Source organism: Macrobrachium rosenbergii, chromosome 56 (genome assembly GCF_040412425.1).
Source record: "Macrobrachium rosenbergii isolate ZJJX-2024 chromosome 56, ASM4041242v1, whole genome shotgun sequence".
Lineage (NCBI taxonomy): Eukaryota > Metazoa > Arthropoda > Malacostraca > Decapoda > Palaemonidae > Macrobrachium > Macrobrachium rosenbergii.
Window position 1 is genome coordinate 42,408,042 of NC_089796.1, and position 24,990 is coordinate 42,433,031.

At 41.0% G+C, this 24,990-nt stretch overlaps 1 protein-coding gene across 50 annotated transcripts in view; it reads right to left on the minus strand.

Annotated features, from left to right (window-relative positions):
- Positions 1–24,990, minus strand: part of LOC136836475 (ensconsin-like) — a 652,260-nt gene that overhangs the window by 38,152 nt on the left and 589,118 nt on the right. For all 50 annotated transcript variants that reach the window (XM_067100793.1, XM_067100801.1, XM_067100795.1 and 47 more), the window contains one exon: positions 8,017–8,160. In XM_067100793.1, coding sequence (XP_066956894.1) covers positions 8,017–8,160 — 144 coding nt within the window. The remainder of the gene's footprint in view (positions 1–8,016; positions 8,161–24,990) is intronic.

Here is a 24,990-nt window from a genome sequence, read left to right on the forward strand (position 1 = left end):
ATTTTAAAAAAAGAGAACCATCATCCGGTTGTTGTTTTTTTGCCTTCCCACTATGTATCCCTCCGTCCCTACATCCAAATGGCCCTCCCCTCATAATCCAGAACCAAGGGGATCCCAACCCACAATCCTGGCTGGCCGCACACGACATTCCACCAAACAGCTCGTGAATATAATTTTCAGCTCGATACATGGAAACAGAATTTTTCGATAATTTTACTTTGTACAATGAAAATATGAATAACAAATCATTCATACGCTGAGGAACCACTGGGGTGTGTGTGTGTGTATGTATATATATATATATATATATATATATATATATATATATATATATATATATATATATATATATATATATATATATATATATATATATATATATATATATATACATACATACATACATACAGTAGAACCCCGGTCCTCGAAGCTAATTTGTTCCAGAAGCAGCGTCGAGATTCGATTTAGTCGAATTCTGAGTTAATTTCTCCCATAAGAAATAACTGAAAATGGATTAATCAATTCCTGACCACCAGTCATTACCCAACCTTACCTTTTTATACAAAACATTACACAAATTACAATTAAATAAGTTCAGAGTTGAATAACTTACCGTATCAGAAGCACTTTTTACATTTTTAAATGCATACTGTATCAAAAAAATTGGCCTACAACAAATGCGGCCGTATTACCGATGATAGACCGAGCGCCATAGGCTAGGCTAGGTAGCCTATAGGCACTACCAGAATGTACTGTAACGGGTACACATGAAAACTGTTGTTAATAATGATAAAATTGAAAAACAAGCCTGATTATCACATTAAATTAATAATACAGTATTTATAAGCTGAATTACTGTATGTCTGTTATCATAAAATTAAGAAAAATTTCCTAAATTACATCGGAACTCGGCAGCTTGTGGCAGATGTAAACAAACCACAGCGCCACCCTGGTGGCACATCGCGGTACTAATTACATAAACATTCAGTATTTATGGTAAATTTCATACAGAGTCTACTGGAATAATGTACAAAATCACTGTAAAACATCTTTCAGTATATATTATGATTCCCTAACACATTGGGACCCATGATTGGATGAAAATTCAGTGCAGAAAGCCAAAAAAATTATATATACCAGTACAAGGTGTACTTCTCCAAACAGCAGCAGCAGCAGCATGTGTGGGCTTTAAATGCTTTTAATTACGCATGGGAAGAACGCCACCAACAACGCCAACTAGCGGCAGCCGCCCAAAACTCTTTTTTTCTACAACATCATATCATTCATCGGGTCGGATTCCGGTTTGTTGTTCGAGCTCCGACGCAAAATTTACTCAACATTTCGTGTCGAAATCCGATTATGTCGAGTTCTAGTACTTGGCCAAAAATTACTTGAAAAATCAAGTACTTTTAAGCACTTTTTAAGTACATTACATATTTAGAGGCTGTATTGCATAACTAATTGTATAACAAAAAGTGAGTGACAATAACCTGACTATAATATGTGGATTTTTCGTTATAATGAATTATGTATGTCAATAATAAAGATATACCAAGTTTAATTCAAATGATTTAAATTCTACTGTTGTTTGTCAACAGAATATCAGTCAATTTTCATGCAATCAGTTCAAGCATGAACATGCAACAACCTGTTCACTTCCTGTCTGTATCTACAGGCAACATGATCAGTTCTGTAGTACAGTAGTTTAGTCTTTCACTAGCCATCATTCATAGCTCGTGGTAACACTACTGAGTCTCCTGGGACGAGCCAGTCAACCATGGAAGATTTCGTTACAGTGTCAGACCCAAAGAAATATGGGGCACATGATGTTCGACAAAAGCAACAGGATAATGCATTAGTGTTCTTTGTGGCGTGCGATCTTGTGCCATTTTCTGTTGTTGAAAGCCCTCACTTCAATGGCTTACTTAATTCTGCTGACCCTCGTTGTCAAATGCCTACGTGCAAGCACTTTGTCAACAAATTGCTACCAGACAAATTCTCACAGGTGAAGGAAAATAAAAAAAGTCTATGGAGTGCAAAACAGTATGCCTAACACTTGATATCTAGTCTAGCTGTCAGACAAGCTTATACTTGGGAATCACAGCTCATTGCATTAGAAACTGGTCATTTGAAAATGTAGTGCTAGCTTGCAATATCACGGAAGAGTATGAGCAGATCAACAAGGATTTTGATATAGGCTCCAAAATTACAAACATCATAACTGACAATGCTACTATGATCACTGCATATTCTCTGCCAGGATTTCCTGATGCTATCTCAGAAGCAAATGATGACAGTGATGAGGAAGCAGAAGATCTTGATTATTTGGATGGTAGTGTACTGATTCTGCTGAACTACTGGAAGTTTTACCAGCTGAGCATAATTCCCGCTTTGCACATACATTGCAACTGGTCGTGAAAGATGGCTTCAAAGAAGCAGGAGAGTTAAATTTTACGGTGAGCAAAGAATCAAAATTGGTTTCTTATGTGCATAAATCAACAAGATGCTTTAGAAGAAGAAGGAAAATTAGAATCAGGTTGTGCTACTTGTTGGAATTCGCAATTAAAGATGATCGGATCTATTCTGAGAGTACCAGAAGAAAAGCTGAACAGTTTGGATGGTGCACCAAAGCTTGGCGCTTATGGCCAAAATATTCTTAATGACATGCTAGAAATTTTTGAGCCATTTGAGGAGGCCACCAACTGTGCCCCAGAGACAGAATTCTGTTTCCTCTAGCCTAGTCATTCCATGTGTGCAAGGGCTCAAGTTTCACTTAGAGAAAATGCAATCTAAATATAACAACAGTCTGGTATTTGGATTGAAGAGGTCATTACAGAAACACCTCTAGGTATATGAAGAGCGGAAAATATATCAAATGGCAACTATTCTTGATCCAAGATTTAAATTAGATTGGTGTTCTGAAGAAGAGGGAAGGGTGAATCTTAAGTCTTCTATCATAACTGCAGCCCAATTCATGCCCAAAGATACTACAGCTCATGCAAGCATGGATCCTGCCACAGACCATACATAAGATACACCAGGACCTAGACCAACTGAACCAAAAAGGAAGAAACTGTTTGGTTTTATGGGTAACCCAGTTCGACAATCAACAGATGTAACACAGATTCAGGAGTCTATTGATACTGAATTTCAAAGAGACCTGAGTTAGCCATGCATTTCAGAAGAGAGAGATGTGCTACCATACTGGAAAGACCACAGAGAAACATTTCCAACTCTTGCTAAGATGGCGCAAAAGTATCTATCAGTCCCTGCTTCTTCCGCCCAAGTAAAAAGGATTTTCAGTATTGCAGGAAAAGTATTTCGCCCAGATAGATGTCGTCTTACTGACAAGAATTTTGAGTCTGTGATATTTGTAAAATGCAAAGATAACTCCTACAAGTAGATAATAAAGAACAGGTAATCATATCAAAGAGAGAGAAATATAATACTTTCCTGAAAAATATAATTTTGTTTAAAGTTTTTCAGAAAAACATAATTTTGTTTAAATTATTCTGAACAGTATCACATTTTTTTCTTTTGCGGTAGAAATCTACTTTGTATTACAGTATTAACCCTTAAACGCCGAGCCTCTATTTACAAAAGTGTCTGCCGTATGCCGGCGGGGTTCGGGAGTTAGTGCCGAAGCGGAAAAAAAAGTTTTTTTTTTTTTTTTTCAAAAAATCACAGCATGCTTAGTTTTCAAGATTAAGAGTTCATTTTTGGCTCCTTTTTTTGTCACTGCCTGAAGTTTAGTATGCAACCATCAGAAATGAAAAAAATACCATTATCATATATAAATATTGGAATATATGACAGCACAAAAAAAAATTCATATATAATTGTATACAAATCGTGCTGTGAGCAAAACAGTCAAAGCTAATGAGTTATTTTTTTTTCGTTGTACTGTACACTAAATTGCGATGATTTTGGTATATAACAAATTGTAAAACGATCAAAGCAACACAGAGAAAATATTATCACAAAATGATGCATGAATTTGTAACACGCGGACGTACAAGAAGTTTTTTAAAAAATTCACCATAAATCGAAATATTGTGCTAGAGACTTCCCGTTTGTTGCAAAATGAAGGTAAATGATTGAATGTTACTAGAATGTAAGAGTTTTAGCTTACAATTGCATTTTTCAACCATTTCGGTCGAGTCAAAGTTGACCATAGGTTTAAATTTTGGCACTTATCATGATTTATATGAAAATATTTCAAAACTGATAAAAGCTATAACCATGAGTTATTTTTTGTTGTATTCTACATGAAATTGTGCATATTTTCATGTATAACACTTTATGTAACGCCTAATAGAAAACGGTGCGAAAATTACAACAAGGTGACTAAAGAAATTCTGAGATTTTCAGCCGAGTTACCATGCGCAGAGGTAAGGAAAGTTTTTTTTTATTAAATTCACCATAAATCGAAATATGGTGCTAGAGACTTCCTGTTTGTTGCAAAATGAAGGGAAATTATTGAATGTTACTAGAATGTAAGAGTTTTAGCTTACAATTGCATTTTTCAACCATTTCGGTCGAGTCAAAGTTGACCGTAGGTTTAAATTTTGGCACTTATCGTGATTTATATGAAAATATTTCAAAACTGATAAAAGCTACAACCATGAGTTATTTTTTGTTGTATTCTACATGAAATTGCGCACATTTTCATCATAAAACTTTATGTAACGGCTAATAGAAAACTGCAAAAATTATGACAGTGACTAAAGAATTTCTGAGATTGTAAGAGCTTGACGCCGTCTCTTCCAAACACGTGTGTGTTCGTGTGTTTGTCGTGCATCGGAGTGGCGAGACATTTGGCGTCTTCACAAACAGAAACATACACACAGTTTGATACAGAAGATTCGTTGGAACATTATGAGTACATGATTAGAATGCTTGCATGGCAATGCAAGTAGTGGTGATTGTACATACATCAAGACAATAATGGTTAGGGAGAAACAGACGGAAATATTGTATGGTTGAAATCACGTTACTTTAGAGAAAGAAAACGAGATACTCTTGTTGTCTTGTCCACTCCAATGGACGACGAACACACGAACACACGTGTTTGGAAGAGACGGCGTCAGGCTCTTACAAGATTTTCAGCAGAGTTAGCTCGAACATAAGGAAAAAGTTTTTTCAAAAATTCACCATAAATCGAAATATTGTGCTAGAGACTTCTCGTTTGTTGCAAAATGAAGGTAAATGATTGAATATTACTAGTATGTAAAAGGTTTAGCTTACAATTGCATTTTTCAACCATTTTGGTCGAGTCAAAGTTGACCAAAGGTTGAAATTTTGGCACTTATCGTGATTTATATGAAAATATGTCAAAATTGATAAAAGCTACAATCATGAGTTATTTATTGTTGTATTCTACATGAAATTGCGCACATTTTCATATATAAAACTTTATGTAACTGCTAACAGAAAACAGTGCAAAAATTACGACAAAGTGACTAAAGAATTTCTGAGATTTTCAGCAGAGTTAGGGCGGACGTAAGGAAAAAGTTATTTTACAAAATTCACCATAAATCGAAATATTGTGCTAGAGACTTCACGTTTGTTGCAAAATGAAGGTAAATGATTGAATATTACTAGAATGTAAGAGTTTTAGCTTACAATTGCATTTTTTTTACCATTTCGGTCGAGTCGAAGTCAACCAAAGGTTGAAATTTTGGCACTTATCGTGATTTATATGAAAATATGTCAAAATTGATAACAGCTACAACCATGAGTTATTTTTTGTTGTATTTTACATGTAATTGCACACATTTTCATATATAAAACTTTATGTAAAGGCTAATAGAAAATGGTGCAAAAATTACAACATAGTGACTAAAGGATTTCTGAGATTTTCAGCAGAGTTAGCTGATGGTTTCTTTTGGGATAAGAAAGAAACTCGCGCATGCGCAGCTGGGTCACGCTTGTAAACAAAACAACAGCGTGATCCGTGAACTCCCAGCATCCCTCAAGGTGCGATTTAAAATTTTTCGCAAACGAGGCCTGTAAGTATTTTTCCGCGAATATTTAAAAAAAAACTTTTTGTATTCAACGTATTTTACGTCCACTTGGCACCCGATAGACAATTTTTGTCAACGTAAAATATGTCCAGTCGGCGTTTAAGGATTAAGAATAGCATTGTAAAATTACTCTGAAGAATAAAATACAAAGATTTTGTCATTACCTTAACCTGTGGGTAGACCAATTTTGATTACTTTTGTTCAGTAAACCGTATGAAAATCGCTTCACCTCTTTTTGGCACTATGGGCTAAGGTTCATTGACTTATACTGTGAGAACTACTCGAATATATCCTTTTGGAAGGCTTCTGTTTATAAAGACTGTTGTAGTATAACTCCAACTTTTCTCTCCATTAGATACTTGCATGTGAATTTTTATTAGATATTTGCTACTGATTTTAAATCAAACACATCACTAATAATAATAGAAAATATGCTGAAATGTACTTGTACTTAAGTACATTGTCAAGTACTTCGACTTGGACTTAAGTCTCAGGCAAACCTTCTGTACTTGCTCTGTTCTCAGTACTTGTACTTGTCCACAAGTACTGTCTCATGTATTTGGACCCAAGTCTGATACACACACACACACACACACACACACACACACACACACACACACATATAATATACACAGTATATACAGTATTATTCACAGTGTCTTCTTAATGCCTTGATTTCTTCATCCTTTCTTGGATATGCTTGGTGCTACAGAAATAAAAATAAAAAAATTAATGTCAGTAAGTATTAATTAATATAAAAGACTCATGAAGTTAAGATGTATGTTTATTGTTTTCTCGCTTTATAGGTCCTTTCACTTCCTTTAGGTTTTATATAAAGTTGCAAAACTTTATTAAAAACAAAAGCATTCATTATGATCTCTGTCTGATATGTGGACAATCAAACATGCACAGTTAAAATTAAAACATACAATATATGTATGTGTATGTATGTATATATATGTATGTATATATAGATATATATATATATATATATATATATATGTGTGTGTGTGTGTGTGTGTGTGTGTGTGTGTGTGTGTGTTACTAGCAGATAGCAAAACCAGGCATTTCATTTATCTGATAGCAAAATGCACTTGGGGACATTTGATTCCCCAAGGGGTTTGTACTAAACACGGCAAAACAGTTACTCACCTACACTGTTTTGCCGTGTTTAGTACTAGCCCCTGGGGATCAAATGTCCTTGAGTGCATTTTGCTATCTGGTTGTAACATACATATACATATATATATATATATATATATATATATATATATATATATATATATATATATATATATATATATATATATATATATATATATATATATATATATATATATATATTATATATCTATTATTATACAGGCAGTCCATATTGGTGATCTAGTTTACATATACATATACATATACATACATATATACATACATATATATATATATATATATATATATATATATATATATACATATATACATGCATACATACAGGCAGTCCTCGGATATCGGTGATCCAGTTTTTACGGCACTTGACTTGTCTAGTGACGACGATAACCAGATTTTCGACACCGATCTCCAGTTATCGGCGCTGATCCCAGTTATAGGCGCTGATCCCCACTCTTGGCGGGTCCAATCCCCCGTTATCGGAGCCGATAACCAGGGATCGCATTATTATCACCAATTTTTGGTTGTCGGTGAATTTCAGTTATCGTTATGCTGTCGGGAACGGAACCCCGCCAAAACCGGGGACTGCCTAATATATATATATATATATATATATATATATATATATATATATATATATATATATATATATATATATATATATATATATATATATATATATATATATATATATATATATATATATATATATATATATATGTATATTATATATATTACATAAGGACATAAAAATTTCACCAAAAACAATCACTATTGTTTTCAATGGTACATATATATAAAAATTCCACAAGGAGGTTAAAAAGGGTACCTTTGTTGGGGTATTAGAACCACCTTTGCCTCTTGTCCGAGCCATGATAGCTGCTACCCGACTTTTACGAGCTTGCCTTTCTTCTTCTTCACGGTGTAAACGTTCCTCTTGTTCTTGGCGTTTCTGTTGCTCAATGCGCTCAGCCTGTCAATCAACAATGTGTATAAATACAATGTACTATAATTATGTATAAATTTACATTAATTTGCATAAGCCTAGTCACTATACCTGATGCTTCTAGCACAGCTATACTATCTTTGTGTCCAAGCCATATGACATCTGTTTCAATCCTCCTCCAAAACAATTAATACGAGACAACCAAAGAAGACTGTTACATTACTATTAAAGATTAAATATTGCAGTCATAGACTTGTTGCACAGAAAATATGCTAATCGTCTGATCATTCTTCTTTAGGCATAAGAGAAGTGGACTGCTTATGTAATCAAGAATCACTACAGGTAGTGCTTGAGTTACGATGATTCGACTTACGATAATTCGCTTTTACGATGGGGTTAGCAATTAATATCGATACAACAATATTTTGAAAATACGTAATTTTAAATTTCGCGGGTGATTGGCGCGGGCAACAACGCAAACCAGGCAGCATACGATGTACGATACGTTGGGCCGAGAGGCTGGAATAGGTACATTAATTCAATGAGCTAACCTCACTTGCTCTCGTTGTGTCGGAAGTTAAAATAGGTCAGTGTTCGTTTGCAATTTTTGTGCGTTTGTAAATACAGGTAGTGCACGAAAGTGACGATAATTCGTCTTACGATAATTCGAGTTTACAATGGAGTTAGCAATTAATACCGGTGCGACAATATTTAGAAAATATTTTTAAATTTCGAGCGGCACAAGCAACAGCGTACACTACAATTGGCGAGAATCAGGCAGCAAGAAAGACCAACTTACAATAGACTAACTTCTTTTCTCCATCTCTTTATTCCATCTTCTAGTTAAAAAGTAAGAGAATAATAAAAGCATTGTTAGTAACCTTATACTCTTGCGAAAATGCGTGCACAGCCATAAACAACCGAACGAGACTGTTGTTTTGCTAATAACCAAATCGGATAACAACTGTTTTGCTTGTATTTCAACCATCGTACTGTTAAACAATTATCGTAGTTATATTAAAAATGACGTTAAGTACTGATATATTTTTACACTACCCTTATCCGCTTTGGAGAAAAGATCAGCAAGGAAATATACTGCTACAGTAAAATTAAGCTTCAAGTTGTAGCTGACGCTGAGAAAAGAATGTTCAAGCTGCTAATGACTATAAATTATTGTACATTGGCAACATGGATGAAACTTCGACCGCAAATAAAATTGGAAAGTATTTTAATCAAAACTACTGGACATGAAAGAACACATATTACTGCTGTTTTCACGATAAAAGACACATACTGGCTCGTGGTATGATGATGAAATCAAGAGAAAATAGCTTAACGAATCTTGATTTTTTTGTTTACACAAAACAAAGGGCCAGCCGCCAACGTCATCTACTAACGAAAAAAATGGCTAAAATAATTTCACAACGAGAAACATTTAAGTTATATTTCGACATAAAAACACTTCGTATAACAAAAATACACATGTCCCTTATAAATAAAGTATCTAGAGATTCATTTACGCTAACTTGAAGCAAGAAATGCCCTCTGAACCGAAAGTTAAATGCATCAAATAAAGACCGCGTGATCGATTCCAAACCAAAACATTTGATCGCTATGATCGAATTTATAATGCAAAAGCAATATAAGAATATTTACGATTGGATACAGTGTAGTAAAGCATAACATTTTAAAAGATCCATGGAAAAGATGCACATTCGTTATTTTGATGTTTGTATAATACGGCGGTGTTAGGTGAAAATAGAATACAGTATAATGTAGGCTAGGCTACCGTATATGATATACAAAAGTGCAGGCCAGGCCTTGTTTGTTATTCAATTTCTCTTAATACGGGTTTATCATGTCAGTCTGCATTGAACCTGCAGAATTAGCTGACACTAATAATTACTATACCATATATGTATAAAGTATACTGTGTAGTGTAGGCTAGGCTACCATATATGTATAGATGGTACTGATTACCCTAGTGTAGGCTAGGCCATATTCGAGTTACGATTTTTTCAACAAACGATGGTTTTTTTGGAACCTAACCCCATCGTAAGTAGGGGAATACCTGTATTATCTATTACATGCTGGTAATAAGAGAAATTTATGTATACAAAAGTAGGCCAGTGAAACACAGAAACCTATTTTTATGACAGTATTTTTTCACCTTTTCCCTTTGAGAGGAGGGTAGCTTCCCAGCCTCAAGTATTTTGGGATAAAGTTGCTCGCCAACTGCAATTTACCCTGGCTAGTAAATTATTTATGTTTAATTCAATTATCTGTTATTCTTCTCATTTTTCTTAATATACAGTATGAGTATTCTCTAGAATCTTCCTCTGCTTGTTTGAATATTATGAATAATAAATGCAAATGGTAGTAACACTTTCAAAGCACTGCTGGTCATCAAACTAATCGAGTTCACCAATCTTATGCCTAGTCAAGTTTTGGATGGGTGACCACCAAGAAATGCCAAAGACCATCATCACTAAGCCCCCTGAACACCCAAAACATTTTAAAAATTCCCTCCTTCTTAAAATTTGGTAACAAGATAGTTAAAATCATGGATATGGAGGGAAGGAGGGGGTTACCCATGCTCTCCTCACGCTTGCCATTTCATTCTTGCCTCCAGCCACAAGGATGAAGTGGGGTGGTTGAGATGGGCACAATCTATATGAAAGGCTCTCATTTGTTTACCTAGGAAAACTATGAATACAGGAGCTTCAAAAATTTATTTGTTCCTAAAGGAACACAACCACTGCCTTTCATATATGGATGCTTACCCCTTATGAAGGGGGTAGTCCCAGAAAAAGACAGCAGAATTCCACCAAGAAAAGCCAAGCTGCTGGTTGCCTGTGCAAGCAAGGAAGGCAGTGATTACATCAATCTCCTACTGTTCTGGTGGAAAGACCAAAGAGGTAGAACCCTATACCTGAGATCTCCAAGGATTAAAGTGAACTCAATTTTGAACAATAATTTTGGCGAACCAAGACATCTCTTGTAGGAAGTGGGAAGTCAGCAAGCACTTTTTCTGGCTATTCATATATATTGGGTTCAGAGAGAAGCTTTACAGTATCTTTCCTTGCCCTTGTTAAAGGAGAAAGGCCAGAGAGCAATGAATTCTAAGGTACTTGAATAGGTAAATGTTGTGCACTTACCTAAATCTCATTAGATTTTAGCATGCACCTTGGCCTAAACACTTAGACAGGGAAATGGAAAGGCAAGGAAAACCATTCACTCCTTGATCACTCTTCATACAAGGATGTACCAAGCTCACATACTCACATGACATGGAAGGGTAACTACCCAACTTGCTGAGGAGCTAACACTGGTTCTAAGGGGAACGTATCCAGAAATTTGTGAGCAAAATCCCTGAAGTAGAAAGAAGGAAAGGTAGTCTGACTATGCCAGACTCCTGTCCTCATTACCTGAAAAACCTAAAGTTTTTTGAAAGTTATTTTTGAGAGATGGTCACAAACCCCTAACCTGGCATGCCCCCAAGCTGGAAGGGAAGCCCAACTCCTCAGGGAGGAATCGTACGCCTGCCTGATAGCTTATGAAGACAAAACAGCATGGGTGTTCCTAAACATTTTCTTGCGCCAACCTGTACTTAAGAAAAATCTATTCAGATCTCCTCTAATGAAGTCTAAGAGGAAAGGAATAGAGGAACTATCAAACCTCTCATCTGGAATCGAAAGGCTAAGTTTTTGCTACAAACTCCAGGACATAAGACAGCAAGCGGATCCCCATCCTTCATCGTGCTGAATGAGACAAGACAGGACATGCATTCTCCGCTTTCTTTGCTAAGGCTACAGCCAGGAGAAAGACAGCCTCCGGAATTAGATCTCTGTCCTAGGTATGAAGTAAGGTTCGTAGGGATGCCTGTAAGGGCACATAACACTGAACATCCAACTCTGGAGCTAAAGCTCCCAGTGAAGGCAAGACCTCTCTATGTTTCTCATAAGCATGGATAACTATCAATATGGAGAGATCCAACCCCTTCAGTTTAAGAACCTGCAATAAAGCTGAGCGATAGCCCTTTTCAGCAGAAAATGGGGAACACTTTGCTTGGCAAAGGAAGATGGGGAAATCTGCAATCTGCTGAACAAATACTCTGACCAAAAATCAAACCTTTCTATAACACCAATCACAGAAGGTGACCCACTTTCCCAGACACATTTGTTGATGAACAACAGTTATCAAAATATTTCTATTGCTGACCAGCAAGAAAATTCTCTCTCTTCCAAGAAATGGTGGATAACCTCCACTCATGAAAGTGAAGAGATTGAACTACAGTGAACCCCTCGTATTCGCGGGGGATGCGTCCCACACCCCCCTGCAAATAGCTAAAATTCGCGAATACTTAAAACCCCTCTAAAAACACTTAGAACTGCCCATTTTGATAGTTTAAACACAGAAAAACCCTGTAAAAATGCATATACCTGAATATTTTAATAGTTTTATCACAAAAAGTGCATTTATTCATGAAAATTATATGAAAATACAGTAATTAGCGAATATTTCTCAGTGAAAAATACCGCGAATGGGCAAATTTTCTGCGAATAATGGCTAGATATGTTCCACAGAGAAACCCGCAAATGCGTGAGTCTGGGAATCATGAGAACGCAAATACGGGGGGTTTACTGTACCTGGTGATACCTGTGAGTGTGTGGCAGACACAGGAGGGTGAACCACAAGGATAACTCCCATACTGCCTCGACCTGGAGTTTAAGCAGATCTGTGTAGCACTAACATAGGGCCAACCAAGTCATCTCAAGACCTGCTGTGACGAACACTCTCCTGATCATGCTGCAGAGAAGATTGAAAGATGGAAAGGAGAATACATTCAGATTGTCCCAAGGATGCTGGAACACATCCTCCAGCACTCCCTGCCCTTCCTAGCCAAGAAAGGGGACTACCGCTCCTGCCTGGGTTGTTGAAACTGGGACTTCTGCACGAAGACATGGAGGTTTTCGCTAGGCCAGAAGGTTTAGCAACAAGCACCTTCACCCCCTGTGGGGATTAAAAGGTTGCTGCACACAGGAACAGGGAGTCCCAAGAGTTCTCCTGACGAAGCTCAACTGCTGCATCTACCTTTCCTGGGGGAGTGTAAGGTGGTGTTACCCAATACCAAATTATTCTGTAGCAAGAGGCAGCTCTAATGGGACACCTGGTAAGGAACTGAAGAGAGGACACAATCTCTCCTTTGCAGCACTACTGGTTGGTTACTTGGTGTGCCAAATACGCAAGGGCTCTATCACCTGACACCATCAACCTCCTGAACACAGTCCTTTTGTCCAAAGACAGAATAGATGGGATATCATAGTCAGTGAGGAGATCCATCCAACTGTCTAACCAAGACAATGCTTGCATCAAAGCCATCATCACTATAGATCCCAAGGCATTGGCCTCCGCAGCATTTAAGGCAAGCTCTCCCAACAGTCACGAAGGAGGTTGTCTGTCAGTTGGCAGATTGGTGCATCCAACCTGAAAGGTGAGTCCTCTGCATCCTTGGTGTGTAGAAACTCCACTGGAATGTAAGTGGTGGGGGAAGAAATTTACTTGATATGCTAGAGGCAAGAGAACTTACATCCCACAGACAAGGGTGTTCACCTCTACCAAAACACCTCAAGATAACTGCAACTATAGCAACCTGACTGACAGGCTGTCCTACAGAGCTATAATCTTGAAATCTGCTCTGGTGTCTATTGTGGGCAGGTCAGAAGCTAAAGTCACTTCCCTGAGATTACTGTAATCATGAATAAGCGAATTACCCTCCTGAAAACGTTGCGCCAACTCAGCTTGAAGGATTTCTAGAGGAGGCGGTCTCTACGGAACTAAAGAATCCTCAGAGGTCCGAGATAACCCCCCTCTCCTAGGAATAGGAGAATCACTCCAGATTTCCCCTCCCTCTCTCACTCCTGCTCCTGTCCAGCACCAGACAAGCCTCTCGACAGAGAAGGCAAACAGGAACCTACAAGATCTCAGTCTGAGTGGTGGAGTTCTGACCTTCACTCTAGGACCATTAGACTTGAAATACTCACTCACAACAGACTACGGTGATCTAGGAAAGAAACAAAAGGTTGCACCACTCTTCTCTCTCTACCTCCTGACACCAGCATGGAGAACTGCACACATGAAAGGTGGGGGAAATCAGAGATCTCTTCCTAAAGCAAGAGTGCATGGGTTGTGAATACACTAGTGAGCATGCCGGGGTTCCCCCCCCCCAACAAAGGTGAATGACAGAGAGATCCCAATCTATTGCTTGCCTGTACATAGCGTGGAGACCATGCACCAAGCAGAGAGCAAACAGATTGCACATGTCAACTCCTTCTTCTTCTTCTTTCAACCTTATTAGTCCCACTATATGTATAGCAGGGTCGGCTGCTTGAGTCAACTTTCTCCAACTGTTTCTATTCCTTGCATCTTCTTCCCCGTGTCCCACCTCACCATATTGCTTTTCACCACATCCAACCATTTGATCCACTGATGGCCCACACACCTTCCCATCACTGGTATGTTCTTAGCTCTCTTGATTGGTTTCACCTTCTCTCTTCTTATTACATGACCACAGTATCTCAGATGAGCTTCCCTAGCCTTCTCCTTTACATTACATATATACCACACATTCTTCTTATATACTGGCTCTCCCTCCTTTTCATTAGTGATATTCCAGCAATCCATCTCACAATCCTCATCTCAGTTCTTTCCAACAGTTCCCTCCTCTTTCCTCTTTAAGTGCCCAAGTTTCTGCCCCATATAATAGTGCGGGCCTGATAACTGTCTTATAAATCTCAATTTTCAGCCTTAATTAATGGCATTTTCTTGTCTAAAACAACTCCAGTTACTTCTCTTCACTTTCGCCATGCTTCTTTCACTCTCTGTCTCACTGCTTTCTCAATACCTCCCTCCTCTGTCCACTCCATTGTGGCTCAACTGAGCTGCACAGAGGAGGGCTTCCTGAGCCAAGCACTAACTTTAGGTCAGAGACTCAGAGTGAGGAAAATGAGATGGCAATCCTGGTGAAAGCCCAGTGCTCATGGTTGGAGGGTGAGGGGAGCAGTCTTCAAGCCTAAGTGGATGTGTGCTGAAGGACTAGCCCTGACAGAGATGAGATGTTCACCTAACAGTGAACTGGCACCTCTGCTCTCCTGCCAAGGAGAGTGATAGAGGGTGATAGAGGGAAGAGGAAGAGTCCAAGGAAGAAGAGGAGCAAGTAGAAGACAACAATACGAGGAAGAATGATAACACTTCTTCCTTTTCACCACCTTCCGACTCATTAGTCGACTTGCACACCAGAGAGGTGGCTGAAGCAGGGGGAAGAAAAGTTACATCAACTTGCTCAGCTACAAGCATCACCACAGCCACTGGGGGATCACCTATAATAAACTAAGAAGACACTGGATCTGCAGAAGCAGACACACTGGTAGATGGATGGCCAGGTTTTCTTCCTGTGAGTGAATCCAGGGATACATCAAGTGACAGACTAACTGGGATATTCAAAGATGACCACACTTTACAAAGACAGTCATAAGAGGATAATTCTCTGGTTTACCCATACTAAAATGAGATGAATGAGTTTGTTAGTGGGTGTCGTATCCCTCCCAGACAGGGATGTGCCAGGAGTAGGAGTGAGAGGGATGGAAGCAGGAGGCAAGAAGGTTCAATAAGGATTTGGCATTGTGAAAACCTCCAAAAAAACTTGACAAAATCTTCTTAGGTTTCCTCCTCCTCTTGCCATACTTCCCCCAATAAGGTGAAGTGAAAGGAAATAAATACAATCCCTTCCTCTACAAAATGCATGTGGTTCTAACAGTATGGGATGACATAAAATGGCTACGTGGCTGCCCGTGGCTTTCACACTGGTGTTGGTCCTGTTATTCTTCATAACAAAGAAAAAGAGAACCAAAATACAACAAACAAACAAAAAGTAATCGCACAGTGCACATGGCAAGGTACAAGGTGCAAGGAACAATGAAATCAGGGTACTCACCCCAAATTCAACAATCCCACAGGGAATGGACCAGCAGGTATGTTCTCTTGCTATGATGGTGAGGGAAGAATGGAATGGCATACATGAGGAGAACATGGGCAACCCCCTAATTGCCATCATTTTAATTACTGTGTTTACCAAGATTCAACAGCTCTTCCAGCTCATGATGAAGGATACTCCATAGATGAAGGATACTCCATATATGAAAGGTAATGGTTGTAACTGTATAGCAACAAAGATAGATTAAAATATGTATCACAGAAATAAGTCTCCCCCTGTTTCTGCTACTTGTATTAGCAAGACAGTGCTGTCAACACAGGAGACAAGGAATCGCATGCCTGTATCTCAAACAAGTAACTTAGGAAAAAAAAATTTGAAATTTCTCATACAGACCCCTTACAGTGCCTATTTTATGTCTCAAAATCAGACCCTCACAAATATTTGCCAAATGAAATTGAATCACAGACATGCATGTGTCCTGTGCAGGCATGTACAGACCCATAAGGTCACAGCTTCCAATCTGTTCTATACTTTATGTCCTTACACCCTGGGCAAGATCGTGAAGCCAGGAGATGGTTTTGTATGAAACTATTTTCTTAAAAGAAAATTAATTTTATTTTGCAACCAACCCCTTTTGCTTGGGTGCTCAAATCTCAATTGGTAAGAGTGAATGAAGCTAGGAACTAAGCAGATTCCTAGGTTGTTCTACATACACCTGAAAATGAAGAGAGGTGTATGGATTATGGTGCATTTTAGACCTTTCCGTTTAAGGCAACTTTTCCATAATGTGTAATGTAGAAACTAATCACCTTGAAGCCTGCACTGCCTATACTCTAGCTACGAAAGGTTGCGATTTTCCTATAGTTAGTGGCGTTGACACGTTTCCCATCTTGACAAAGGAGGTATTTAATCCTAATCCAAAAAAGGTACACTTTCAAGATTAACTTCGAGGTTAAGGTTAATCTTGAGAGTGGACATATTTGCATGAACGGTCCAGCTATTTGCTTTCATTTACTAATGAATTGATTTTTAAGTAATATATGCACGTGTATGCATGTATATATGTTAATGTATGTACTTATATGCATAAAAAGTATGTATGTATGTATGTATATATATATATATATATATATATATATATATATATATATATATATATATATATATATATATATATATATATATATATATATATATATATATATATATATATATATATGTACACAGTAACCCCCATATTCGCAGTCTCACTATTCGTGGATTTCTCTGTGGAACGTATTTACTGTACACATTATTGGGGAAAATTCGCCCATTCGCTGTATTTTTCACTAAGAAATATTCACTAATTACTGTATTTTCATATCTTCATGACTAAATGCACTATTTGTGATAAACTATTAAATACTCAGGTATAAGCATTTTTAGATGGTTTTTTTGTGTTTAAACTATTAACCCTTAAACGCCGACTGGACATACCGTACGTCGACTAAAATTGTCTGTCGGGTGCCGAGTGGACGTACCGTACGTCGACTACAAAAAATTTCAACCTTCGGTCAACTTTGACTTGACCGAAATGGTCGAAAAATGCAATTGTAAGCTAAAACTCTTACATTCTAGTGATATTCAATCATTTATCTTCATTTTGCAAGAAATTGGAAGTCTCTAGCACAATATTTCAATTTATGGTGAATTTTTGAAAAAAAACTTTTTCCTTACGTCCGCGTCGTAACTGCCGAAAATTTCAGAAATTCTTTCGTCATTTTGTCGTAATTTTTGCACCGTTTTATATTAGCCGTTACATAAAGTTTTATATATGAAAATGTGCACAATTTCATGTAAAATACAACAAAAAACAACCCATGGTTGTAGCTTTTATCAGTTTGGAAATATTTTCATATAAATCACGATAAGTGCCAAAATTTTAACCTTCGGTCAACTCTGACTCGGCTGAATGGTCGAAAAATGCAATTCTAAGCTATAACTCTTACATTCTAGTAATATTCAATCATTTACCTTCATTTTGCAACAAATTGGAAGTCTCTAGCGCAATATTTCGATTTATGGTGGATTTTTTAAAAAACCTTTTCCTTACCTCCGCGTGGTAACTCGGCCGAAAATCTCAGAAATTCTTTCGTCATGTTGTCGTAATGTTTGCACCGTTTTTCTAATAGCCGTTACATAAAGTTTTATATATGAAAAGGTGCGCAATTTCATGTAGAATACAACAAAAAATAACTCATCGTTGTAGCTTTTATCAGTTTTGAAATATTTTCATATAAATCGCAATAGATAGAAAAAATTCAACCTTTGGTCAAATTTAACTCGACCGAAATGGTCGAAAACTGCAATTGTAAGCTAAAACACTTACAGTCTAGTAATATTCAATCAATTACCTTCATTTTGCAACAAACGGGAAGTCTCTAGCGCAATATTTCGATTTATGGTGAATTTAAAAAAAAAAAAAACTTTTTTTCTGACTTCAGCCCCGTGTCAGCCGGTGAAATTCCATTCTAACTCGAATTTCTAGGTATAAATATTGCTAAATATACCAGAGAAAAAAGCTTTCAGGAATGCTGGAGTTACTACCCCCAGATCGAGCGTCTTCTAATGAAGACGTCGGTATAACCGAGGGTGAGTGAAAGAATCACAACCACAGAGCCACACTCGATAGACATCCCCATGTCAAGATCCCCAGGAAGAGCGAGGGGCCGTACCAGCGCCCACGCTCACCCGTCCGCCACGCGGCGACTCCAGCGCCATCTGAACTCATTCCATTTCTAGCACTCGTTTTGATCTCTGTTTTGTTTGTGGCTTGTGTTTTTTGGCGTGATTTGCCTTTATTTCACCATGTCGTCAAGCACCTTTACTGTTTCCAAGTTAAGTACCATATTCTTGTGGGGTTTTTATGATAAGTTTGGCTGTTTTACATCGTATTTAGATATTATACGTGAATCTTGTTGGGACGCTGCGGCGGCCCCTTGTCAGCCATGTCGACCGCGAGGTTCGCTCGTTCAGCTTGTTCTGTTCGGGCTTCTTTTGGTCGGTTACATTATTTATCATTCCCCCCATAGGATTCATCCTGGTGGTCTTGCCTGGGTTGGGTCTTTGGGATATCCTCTAAAGTTAATTTTGTAGAACTTCCTATCATAGGAGTTCTTACATTTAGGGTTCCCGTAGTATTTTCCGCCTAGGTATCTCCCCAGGATGTTTTCCCTATTATTATGGTCATTATAGATTTCTATTATGTTTGTGCTTGATGTCATGTTTTATTATATTTAAATCTTATCATTTTTACCGCGAGCGTCAGGTACAGTCCTATCTGTTTACTTCCTGTCGCTTTGTTGGTTAGGCTACGTGCCAAGCACAAGCCGATATCAATGTCTAGTGTATATATTTAGTAATGGTGGTTATTTATTTATTATTTATTATTATTTTTGGTTAACATCCCTGTCCTAGCCCTGCCTAGTGCAAGGTTAGGCTTTCCTGGTAGCCTATTTGGCCTCCCTCTCTCCCTTGTACCCTGGGGTAGGTTAGGTGAGAGGAGGGGATCAGCAGATGGAGGGAGTTTCTGTTGTTGTTCCGTCCACCGACCGTTGTTTGGGTGGTGGAGTGAGACCCCATTGTCCTCCCCCTTCTTTTCGGAGGGGTAGAGGTTTTTCCCTTGGGTGTGTCTCCTCCACGCTATTTTAGCATTCCCTTACCTTACGGTTCTGGCTGGCCTTCGACACAGGAATTTCTCTCCCTGTTGGTTCTACATCCCTCCCTTTCATTCTCCCCTTTGTATTTTATAGACTGCGTCTATTACAAGGTGTCAGAGTGGGGGTCGTAGGCTACTTCCTTTTCCCTTCCTGTTAGGGCAGGCCTAGAGCTCTCCCTACTTGGGTATCACTTTACCTAGTACGGCTTGGGATTTCAGTTGAGATGGGTACACGTCTTCCCTAGTCTCCTGTTTTCCTCTTCTCTGGTCTAAGCCCTTCCTTACTTAGCTTTTCCCCCTTCCCTAGCCTACCCTAAGTCAATTCCTTGTCATCTAACTTGGTGTGACATCGGTCCCCGATGTTCTCCCCGAGTGCTTGGGTCCTCCCTGGTGGAGGGATTCGCTCCCTCCCAGGGATGGTTCCTGGTGACAACCGTCTTGACTTTATGTTTCGTTTACCCGCTCTCCTCGGATCGAGTGGGTCTTCAAACATTTTCAGGGTTGCCCTTCCCCCCTCCCATCATCCCCGGTCCTCCCTTTGCCTCCCGCATTCGCCTTGGCGTCTGGGTCATTCTAGTCGGAATTGATTGGCGCGTACACCTGCCCATGTGGGTCCAGTTGTGTTCTGCCTCTTCCTTCTTGTGTACTCTAGCGATAGAGGCTTGGGATCTCCGGTAGTGATGGTACCGGACTTCGGGGGACTCTACCTCATATGTGGCGTTGTTAACTAGTTTCTTTTCCACCCTCTATGTGTATACACTTGTTACTGGTCCCCGGCGGCTTAACCCCGCCGTCGTTGATATGTTTGCTTTAATCTTATATCAGAGTCCGGTGATCCTTCCCTTGGGTTCCGCCGGTTTCATTACTGGCGGTCCTTGTGGTGAGGGTCCTGTCGATTCATCTCTCTCGCTCCGCCGGAGTATTCCAGCAGTCAGGAGGTCTGTTTACCATATGTTTGTTGCTGGTCCCCGACGGCTTAACCCTGCCGTCGGGTTGATATATGAGTGTTGCTGGTCCCCGGCGGCTTAACCCCGCCGTCGGGTTGATATATATTTGATTTCTTTAATATTATATCAGAGTCCGGTGATCCTTCCCTTGGGTTCCGCCGTTTTTATTTCTGGCGTTCCTTGTGGTAAGGGTCCCGTTGATTCAACTCTCTCGTTCCGCCGGAGTATTCCGGCAGTCGGGAGACTTTTTGCTTACCATGTGTTTGCTACTGCTCCCCGGCGGCTTAACCCCGCCGTCGGGTTGAGATATTTACTTTAATTTTATATCAGTCCGGTGATCCTTCCCTTAGGTTCCGCCGTTTTTATTACTGGCGTTCCTGGTGGTGAGAGTCCCGTTGATTCATCTCTCGTTCCGCCGGAAAATTCCGGCAGTCGGGAGGCGGTGCTTACCATATGTTTGTTACTGCCCCCCGGCGGCTTAACCCCGCCGTCGGGTTGATTTGTTTACTTTAAGTTTCTTTGCTTAGTAGGTCCGTCTCTGACGGGGTTTTTCATTCCACCGGAGTTCTCCGGTAGCATGGTATGAAAATGCTTATCCCTACATAGTTTAAGTTTCCTAGAGTGGTAGATTCATGTACTTTTCACACTTACAGACTGTTCGTTGTGAGGAGCCCGGATGTGCCGCCATCCTCCACCAACCCTACGGGCATGTGGTGTGTCGGACTCATGCTGGCTGTGCAGTCCGGCTTGATGACTTGATCGTCTGGCATCCGGACGGCTGTGAGGTTTGCTTCGCATCGTATGGATGTCTCCAGGACGAGTCGGTAAGCTAATTACTTCCGCTTTACCACATTAGTCACAGTTTATTATTTGGTCACATTTGGCTCTTATATAAACACGGTATTAGCCCTTCTTTGACACTCTGCCCCCTTTCAGGTTGACGAGTCCTTCAAGAAAGAGGCCTTGGGGTCTCTCCGTGCCTGGGTAGCTGGGTTCGGGAGGAATGTCCCGTTGGGGAAACCCTATATCCTCGATGAAAAGCTGAGGGACCTGCTTTATCCCAGCGCCCGGATCACTGCGGCCGTACCATCTGATATGGCCGCACCTATCATCGACCAGATCCGGGCCGCGACCCAGCCCCTGCAAGGGGACCCCCTACACTCGGGGGATTACAGAGTCATCGCTGCGCTCGACCTGGATCTCGAGCCGATGGTCACCGAGCAGGACCAGGGGGTAGGTATTGAGGTAAGTGAGGCAGTGGGGGCGGGCGCCCTCCTTAATCCCCCTCCATCATCCTCTTCCTTTCAGGCCTTCACCAACCCTGCTATCTTGAGGACAGAGTTCAGTCTACTGTCCCTGTTGAAGTCGTCGTTGAAGGCGAAGGGCTACAAGTCCTCGTCTTCACGAAAAGCCTCTCCTTTCCCCGTCGGCCAAAGGGTGCTGACCCTTTGCCTTCCGGGAGCAAACTGAGTACCCGGACAAAGGAGCGAGTAGATGGGCGACCAAGTCCAGCCCTCCTCGCCAGCCTGCCTTTGACCCGGGCGTTTGGGGATGTTGTTGAAGAGGTTCTCCACAGAGGTAGACACTAAACTAGATAAGCTTACTGAGAAGCTTCAAGATCATGAGAAGCTGATCGCTGATTTGTCGCGCTCCGGTGGTGCCGGGGTGCACTATCAGTTCCCCGACACCGCTGCCCTCCCTCCTTTTGACGTAAGGAACCCATGGCGGGTTGCTCTTCGTGCTGTCCAGCATGAAGGCACCTTGACCATTGAAGGCCTAGGTACCAGGCGTCTGGAAGAACTGGAGTTCTTCCTGGCTGATCTCTTGCCCCCCTACCCAGGCTTCATTAGGATGACGGAGGAAGCCTGGGTACGCTCAATTGAGGTCCCTATGGAGACGGTGATTTTCCCTAGGGATCAGGCGCAATCTGTTCTCCTGCGCACTTTTACCGGGTGGCAGGCGGAGGACACGGAGTTGACCCCCTTCAAGGGCAACTTCAATATGTTTTCTCTTTGTTGGTAGGCTACCCACCCCCTGCCTGAACAAAGTTGCTATTGCAACCGCTCAGGCTTGCTTGGAAGGCAAACCCTTGCCTCAGCTCCGGGAATTAGACCCTACATCTCTAATCTTCCCCGGGGGTGACGAGTTCTGGAGGAACGCTCTGTCCACATTTACTGTCGGTAAATTGGACGCAGATTGCGCGTCAAACCAGTTCAGAGGGCAGCTTCCTAAGCTTACAGAAGCTCTCCTGAAGGCTGAGTTCGAAGCACGGTGTCGGTTGAGCCGGTCTTTGAACTCGCTGTGCCTGTCAGAAGCGACCGCCGTCTCCTTTTCAGAGGAACCATTGTTTCAGGTTCTGACTAAATCCCTGTTAGCAGGGTTTCAGTCGGACCTGTTCGACTTCATGGTAGCAAAGATGAACTGCCGTAAGTTCATCTTCGCTGATGCCACTATTCATCTTGAACCTGACAGGCTCATGAGGAGTTCTTTCTGGGGAACCAACCTTTTCCCAGACGATGAAGTCTCCGGTGTCCTGAGCGAAGCAACCAGGACCAACCAGAGTCTGTGCTCTCGGTGGGGTATCTCCGCTCTTAAGAGGAAGACTTCCGAGTTTAGCGGTTCCCAGAATAGGCCTGGGAAACGTTACAGGAAGCGCAGGAGACCCCAACATCAGGCGGTTGTTCAGGCAGTCCCACTCTCAACGGTGAGCCAACCATCCACCTCCAAGGCCCAACCCCAACAGTATGTGCTGGTTCAACCAGCCCAACCCCTTGCTGCACCTACGTATGTCTCCTCGCCGGCATACAACCCTACCTATGAGGGCCGTGGGGTTTTTCACGGTCTTAATAGGAGCGCAAGGGGGGTTAGAGGTCGAGCCCCCTTCACAGGCAGGGCTGAGCCTGTCTTCCGGAGGAAAAGTGGCCACGGTAGAGGTAGCAAATCTGCTTCCTCTCACTGAGACCAGTTAGGTGGGTGAACACCTTTGCTGGTTCAGAGACCAGTGGTCCTTCAGTCCCTGGACACACAGTATCGTGTCCAAAGGTCTGGGTTGGAACTGGATCAGGGGTCCCCCTCCCATGACCAGATTTTACCATCCTTCCTCCAAAAGCCCTACAGGTCTTGGTGACGGAACTACTCAATAAATGAGCTATAAAGGAAGTGAGGCACCTCAAGTTTCAAGGCAGGCTTTTCACTGTCCCCAAGAAAGTTTCCGGCCAGCAAATAGTGATTCTAGATGACCGAGTTCCTGGGGTCGTTCGGCTTTCAAATTGAACAAGGAAAAGTCCCGCCTGACTCTGGAGTCTCGGTTTCACTGGCTGGGTCTCAAGTGGGACCTAACCTCGTACAGGTTATCTCTTCCGCCGGCCAAGCGGAAGGAAATCTAATTCTACCAGAAAGTCTCTGAAAGTAACCTTCCGCAGGACTTAAGAGAGGTTTCTCGGCCCTCTTAAGTTTGCTTCAGTGACAGACCTGCTCTTAAAAGCGAGATTAAAGACATCAGATTCAGAGACAGAGTCCCTCATCCCCTCAAATCCTGGAGAGTAGACCCCGCCTGTGGTCCACATCCAGGGTCTCTCGAAGCCTGTTCCACTTCAATTCCCCCTTCCGGCTGTGGTAATCCACTCAGACGCTTCTTTTAGCGGCTGGGGAGGTTATTCACCACAACAAAAAGTCTAAGGGATATGGTCTACAATGTTCCAACAGTTTCATATAAACACCTTGGAAGCTGTGGCAGTGTTTCTAATTCTCAAGAAACTCCGCCCCGCCGGCCAGTTTCACATCAGGCTGGTGATGGGCAGCGCAGTGGTGGTTCGTTGCTTCAACAGGGGCAGCTCCAAATCAGGTCGCGTTACCAGGTGGTGGTAGCTACCGTCTCCCTGGCGAACAAGCACGGTTGGCATTTGTCAGCCACCCATCTATCGGGGGTGCAGAACATAGTGGCGGTCTCCCTGTCCAGGACTACTTCGTTGGACGCGGAGTGGTCTCTGGGCGGGGAATCGTTCAATTGAATTTGCTGCCTGGTTCCAGGGCTCCAGGTGGATCTGTTCGCTGCAAAGAACAATTACAAGCTTCCCTGATACGTGGCTCCCAACCCGGACCCCCAGACCTTTGCCACAGATGCGATGTCCATAGTTTGGAACTGTTGGGAGAAGGTGTACTTGTTTCCCCCAATAAACATGTTGTTGAGAGTACTGCACAAACTCAGGTCATTGAAGGGC